Source organism: Phytophthora infestans, genomic scaffold (assembly GCF_000142945.1).
Source record: "Phytophthora infestans T30-4 supercont1.58 genomic scaffold, whole genome shotgun sequence".
NCBI classification, from domain to species: Eukaryota; Oomycota; class Peronosporomycetes; order Peronosporales; family Peronosporaceae; genus Phytophthora; species Phytophthora infestans.
The window spans coordinates 740,862-747,547 of NW_003303701.1; the positions used below are offsets into that span (position 1 = coordinate 740,862).

The following is a 6,686-nucleotide window of genomic DNA, read 5'->3' on the forward strand; positions in this document are numbered from 1 at the left end:
CTACTCCGATTCAAGTTTGACTTCCATCGCAAACTGCTGTATCTTGCACACATTCTCATAGCTTGGCGCCATCATCCTCTTGCGTTTTGAGTCCAGATACTTTTGATAATTAAAATCGGTGAATCTGTCAGGCGGAAGCACGAAGAACAGCCGCGGCTGTTCAGGATTTCCCAGAAGCTTCAACACATCGTGGAGACCTTTTTGCTTGCAGGGGTGTTTGTGTGCACCTGTCACCTGCAACAAAATATCCGGCTTGATGATCGCATCGACCGACTGGTAATTCTTCGCCGCTGGCTGTAGGTAACTCGTGTTAGTAGCAGCTTCAATTTCACTGTCATCATTGAAAACGACAACTTTCTCGAATCTCTCAAAAGAAATAACAGGTGCGGCGCCACCGTCGACCAACGCCACAGCATTGGATTCTTCCATCGCAACGGCATCATCTGCATTCATGCCATCATCACCATCCTCGTCATCGCCGTCCCATTCATCTCCCATAGGGTCATCATCATCATCGTACGCCTCGTTGTTTTCGACCAAACGTCGAACTTTAAACGTTCCACCTCGCGGCAGTACCGAATGCACATGCCCTTCGAACAAGTGGCCACGAAGCACAGCAAGAGCACCAAATCCATCCGAGGCAGCAATGAACTCTAGCAGCTTCCGCTTATCCTTCTTAAGCAGACGATTGTACATCTCTTGCTGAACATATTGCGATGCAAAAACGAAGTACTCGCTGTCAAAAGCTTTGCTGACGCGATAGTGCAGCAATCGATGCGACACTTGAGCGTCGTTCGCATCAAGTTGACCACAGGCTTTCACCAACCAGTCGAGATCAACAATGTCCATTGCTTTTTCAAGCAACACCTGCTGGTCACCAACTTGTGAAAATCGCAAGACATAGCGAGCAATACCACCCCATCGACGAAAGCACTTCTGCACGACGTCCATAGGTGTATCCGAGTACATCAGCTTACGACATTGTAGAATCTCCTTCAAAGACCACACTGGCATGTAGCAGGACTGGCAATTGGTCTTGTTGAACTCGTACCAGATGGAGCGGCGCGGCGACGTCAAAAGAATCGTCTTCGCTGGGTAATACGCAGGCTTGACGGCATCCACGATGTAGTATGTAGTCGGCTGGTCGAGAATGCGCACAAAATCTTCCTGAGATCCTTGAGCCACCACATTGTGAGCAAATAAAAAGCGCTTCTTGAGGCCACCACTCTCATATACCACCGTTTCATTAGTACGGACAAGATGAAGCACGATCACATAGCCGAAAAACGTCTTGCCGATTCCCGGGTTGCCGAGGATCACGAGATGCGGTGTGTTCGTCTTTTCATCGTGGATCCTCTCGAGACAAAGTTCCCATAGCGCAGGGTAGCAATGACGAATGTAGGTACGAGAGCCGAGTGTCGAATCACCAAGAAGATACGTGTCTCGGGGTAACTCGACCAATGCGCCAGCTTTCACGTCGGTACTGTCGTTCAGAAATGCGTTCCAAAATGCGACCAGTGCTGGCGGATTCAACGACATACTTTGCGTGATTGGGATATGAACGTCGCCCACAACAAGTTGACGATCTCGAGGCAGCTCAGCTTCCGACAATTGTGGCAGTTCCACCAGCACGTGAATCTCCTTGCGACCAGGCTGAAAGTTCTTCCCAAAGCAATCTTCGTCGAGAATCCACGACGAAAGCATCTCTTCATACTCGGTGCTGATGCCACCTCGCAAGAAGCCTTTCACCGTGTGGTCGTGGTTCATCCACGTGGCTTCCCCCTGCTTCCGCGCCAAGTAGAGCGTCAACCTGGCAGGATCAACTTTGAAGCGATCATTGACGTCTTTCTTCTCGTTCACAATGGCCTTCTGCAGCGCGCTCACTTTCGCATTGCTCGCTATCTTCACGGGAAACACAGTCCCTTCGCCGTATACCGCGCACTCCAACTCGACCTCTGCCATCTTGGTGCGGAAAGTTCTCGACTTAGCAGCAGCACTCATTCACGCAACACACCGCTCATTTTAACCAATCAGATCACTTCAAAATATTTTTTTTATTTCTGACAAATTTATTCCTCAATATATAGGAACTAAATAATAGTGAGTTCATCTTGAGCGGTTAAATTAAATATATAGAAAACAATGTGTAAGTACATCTTCCCAGAAAACCACCTCAAGACGAGCCAACAGTGCGACCCAAAAGGCGATTGGTGCCGACACCACGCAAAGTTTCAGCCAGCAGTTGCTGAACCTGTAGTTGCTGAACCAGTGATTGCTGAACCTGCAGTTGCTGAACCAACGATGACCAAGTCTATTGAAGAAATTTATGGTGAGCATTGTATTCAGCACATGAAATCTGTCGATAAATACGATCAGCCCAAGTTGGGGGATTCACGAGTTTTATCACCAAGTGATTGGATCAAGTCGAAGATGCACGTAGTTGGTGATTCCGTTGATTACAAGCATAGCGATGATGTCACGCCTGACTTTGGCAACAACGTATACTGTGACGGGGTCACACAGCACCTTGCGCTAGAGGAAGTTATCTTCCGAGAGTATACGAACTCTCAGTGAACGGCAGTTCACAGGTCCCCTCTTTATTCAAAAGAGAGCGAAGTGACCTAATTAAGGTAGAATGTAAACTGAGTATATTTATAGGTAGGTTAAGTTTGGGTTTAATACAAACTATAAGTTACCTATAGAAATGCAATGTCGTTTGACCAATGGTTGGCTTTGAATGACCTTGGTACTTTGTACCAAATATCCCGAAGTATGACGTGTCACACTTCATGTAACCAGGGTACACTTAGGGGTACGTACCCCGCTACCCCCCCCCCACACACACACACACACTTAGGTTCGGTTTACCGACCAATCAAAATGAAGAGGTGTTCGTCACAAACTCTCATTCTAAAAGTCGAAAACCATCGACTTGGCCGCGCGAGCGCGGGGGAGGCTCACTTCACAGTTAGAGCCTCGAGCAGCAATCTGTGCGCTCTTCTTTTAGGTCTCCACTTCGACCGTTTATCACGCCTCGTGGCACTGCAAAGAGCGGTGCGAAGACACGCTCCAAGGCTGCTGCCGGAAAGGCGCAAGCCAAGAGCACTAAGCCTCACGGCAAAGGCTCGGCACTGAAGGAGGCTACTCAGGTGGCCTCCGAGGCGATCGGTTCCTCGGGTGACGCGGCTGTGGGCAAGCGAGCAAGCAAGCGCCGCAGACCGTCGCCCTCGGCCTCTCCAGACAACCGTCCGAACCCTCGGTTCGTAGAACGTGAGTTCGACTCTGGCGGTGAGGGCGAAGTCGAGTCCGAGAGCACGCACGACGCTCCTGCGGGCTCTGTGGGAGGGCACAGCCCAGTGCCCAGTGAGCACAAGGACGACAGCGTGCAGTCGCTCGCAAGTGATCAAGGTGATCACGTCTGTCCGCTCTGAGAGTCCGGCCGTCGAGGCTAAGGGCACTCCCAAAGCTGGTGGCGATGAGGAAGAGATTCCTCGCAAACGTCTCTCGCTTGCCGAGGGTCTTGCGCGTGCTAAGACCTCTAAAGCCGAAGGCGCCAAGCCCTCAAAGAAGCGTACGGCCTCTAAGTCTCCACTCCGCGAGGAGAAGGAGTCTCGACACTCTTATCGGAGCATCTATGACTCCTCGGATGAAGAGGAGAAAAGGAGGAAGAAGATGAGGAGGAGGGTGCTATCTCTGAGCCCCGGGGGGTCACGAATGACCTCGACCAGCAGCAGGAGGATTTCCAAGCTGCCCAGCGTGTGCGTGGGGGTTCGGTGGCGGCACCCGTCAGCCAGGGAGTTGCCATCAACCTAAGAGGGTATTGGCCTCCCGAGGAGAGCTCTGGGGCTGACCTCTTCTTCAAGCTTCTCGTCGCTCCTCGTGGCCTTGTGGGCGGCCACACTTCTAGGGGCATTTACGAACGTGTCCTTGTTCAGAAAGAACAGTTGTTCGTTGACAACTTGGAGGCTGCTCGGTGTGTGCTTCTCACGCCACACCGCATCCCCTTTAAGGACTTCACGACTTGTCGTAAGAAGCCCGAGACCCGAGGTGGCCTCTATCCTCTTTGGGGATACCTCTGGGTTATGCCCGAGAACTGTCCCACGTGAAGTTCTTGTGCGGACATGTTCTGGGCATGGGTGGAGTCTCTTAAGTACTCACCCACGGAGTTACGGGAACTCCATGAAGATCAACTGCTGTCCCGCATCCTGGACCAGCGTGATCTTCGTGTGAGGTTTGCCCACTTGGTCAGCAAGCGCACGCTGCCAAGGGACATCCTGAAGCGCGCGGCTTCCAGCGCTCACGATGAGCGCGGGTACGGAATGTATTCATCGTCCGTACCCTGTTCGGGCAAGAAGCCCCGGACTACTTATGAAGCTGCCGCCGCTTCTGTTCCCAGATTGCGACAGCCTTCTGGCAGTCAATCAGGAGCCGTTCAATCGGCTCCCACGAGTTCTCGGAGTGGGCATAACCCCTCCACTTCACGAGGAGCTGTCGCTTACTGCGACACCGTTGCTCCTGGAGGATCCGCTCCACGTGGAAGTGGACTTCTCCATTCCGGTCAAGCGGGGGCGGAGGTGCCCTCGTACGAGTACGAGTACTCGGCGCCTCCCGAGAGCCACTCTCGTCCGAGTGCTCCGACTGCGGGTCCGACACGGGACCCTGAGGTTGACCGCCTCCGTCAACGTGTCCTCGTGCTTGAGATTGCACTTGGCCTTGGGACTGGCGGTGATGCTGCTGCCCAGGCCGGGAATCAGGGCGAGCTCGCTCGTCTTGCGGGCCGCCTGTAGGAGCAAGAGGTCGCGAGCCTGCATCTGCGGGTGGATCGCCGGGCCTCTTCGTCCGATGTGGACGAGGCCTTTCGCATGATCCGACGGATCGGGGCTCTGCTGCCACGTTCGGAGCCGCCTGCGGCACACTCCCAGACGTACGCGTATAGTGCGTACCCCGCGTACTCAGCGTACTCAGCGTACTCGGCGTATGGCTCCGGGGTCCGTTCGCACGGAGCCCCTCCGGCGTACGGTCTTGACCGCAGCCTTGCCGTTCCGACCGAGGCTTGGGTGCCTGCTCCGACGCCCTCGTCGACGTCAGTGACCGGCCCTCGCTTCGAGGAGCTGGGACAAGGTTGGTCTGCGAGTCAGCAACCCCCTGCGGATCAAAGTACCGCTTAAGACGTCCAATATAGAACGTCGGGTGCGTCGTCATTGACTTTGGCAGGTCGATGCTGTACGACGCACCATGTCTGGCCAGGACTGCAAATGGTCCGATGAAGCGGTGCTTCAGCTTGTTGCTGCCGACAGAGCTGGCAGTGTCAAGAGGTAGGTTCGTCGTGTCTAGCAACACTAAGTCCCCCACCTTAAATATACTTAAGTTTCCTCTGTCATGTTTGTCGGAGTACTCCTTTTGTTTATCTTGGGCCGCTGCCATGGCATCGCGGAACCTTGCTGACAACGCTCAGATTGGTATCCATAAACGATTCCACTTGTTTCCGCAGCGCAACTGGTCTCACATCCGAGACCGGGGAGGAAAGGGCTTTCCGAGCCTCTCCTCCACTTAGAATAGAGGAGTCAGTGTCTCCTCGAAGAGTGAGAGGCACTCTGGGGTGACGGAAGCCGTTCAAGTAGAACGACGTGAACCCCGTGGACGCGTGCACAGCGTTGTTGAGCGCAAACTCAACAACTGGAAGCTGCGTCGACCACGTACGTGGTGCTGCCGCGCACACACTGCGCAGAGTGTCCTCGAGCACTCGATTGACGCGCTCTGTCTGGCCGTCTGTCTGCGGATGGTCCGCAGTGGACATCTGCAGACGAGTTCCCATTATATGGAACAGCGTTATCCAAAACGCAGCCGTGAACCGCGGGCCTCGGTCCGAGCCAATCGCCTCCGGGAGACCGTGATAGCGGAACACGCCATTAACGAACAACCTTGCGGTTCGTTCGCCCGTAACAGTGACGGGAACCGGAGCAAAAAAAACGATGTACCATCTTGCTCAGCCGACACACGAACACCAAAATTCCGGTGTTGCCGTGCCGTCGGCGGGAAGCCCAAAGATGAAGTCAAGACTCATCGACTTCCAACAGTCAGCCGGTACGGGCAGGCTCTGTAGTGGAGCCGAAGAGTGCCCTGCGGGTTTGACCCGCTGACATGATTTGCATGTCTTAAAGTACCGGGCGACATGTGGGTCCACCAGAAGGACTGAGAGACCGACAGAAAATTCTACTCGCGGCCCAAGTGGCCGCTGGAGGGCGCGTCGTGCGTCTCCGCGAGGATATCGAGCTTCAGATCCTCGTCGTTGGGTACGGCCACCCGTGGAGGTTCTCTGGGCTCCACCCGGTAATAGAGGAGGCCATCCTTAAACTCATACCGGTGGAGCCGTGAGCGCTGTCGCGACGAGAGCCAGTCGGACTTCGCGCTCGCTCCTGCCATAAGAAACTTGACGATAGGCGCGACAGCCTCATCGTCCCGATACGCCGTGCGTATCCGATCATATAGATCCGTTGTCACCCGCGTGATGTGGGCCAACTCTAATCAGGACGCCGCAAGAGGGCGCCCGCAAGCACGTTGAGCTTGCCCGGCTTGTATTCGACGCGGAAGTTGTACTCCGCGAAGAAGGACAGCCACCTCGCCATCCTTTGGGAGAGGTGAGGCGAGTTAGTCACCGTCCTCAAGGATGCGTGGTCTGTGTAGAT

The 6,686-nt window shown here is 54.3% G+C and overlaps 1 protein-coding gene across 1 annotated transcript; it reads right to left on the reverse strand.

Moving 5' to 3' along the window:
* Nucleotides 1–1,962, reverse strand: PITG_17540 (crinkler (CRN) family protein, putative; the record flags this gene model as incomplete). The annotated part of the gene is made up of 1 exon (XM_002896548.1): nt 1–1,962. The coding sequence occupies one exon, from the start codon at nt 1,960–1,962 to the stop codon at nt 1–3; it is 1,962 nt and encodes a 653-aa protein (XP_002896594.1).
* Nucleotides 1,963–6,686: the final 4,724 nt, after the last annotated feature.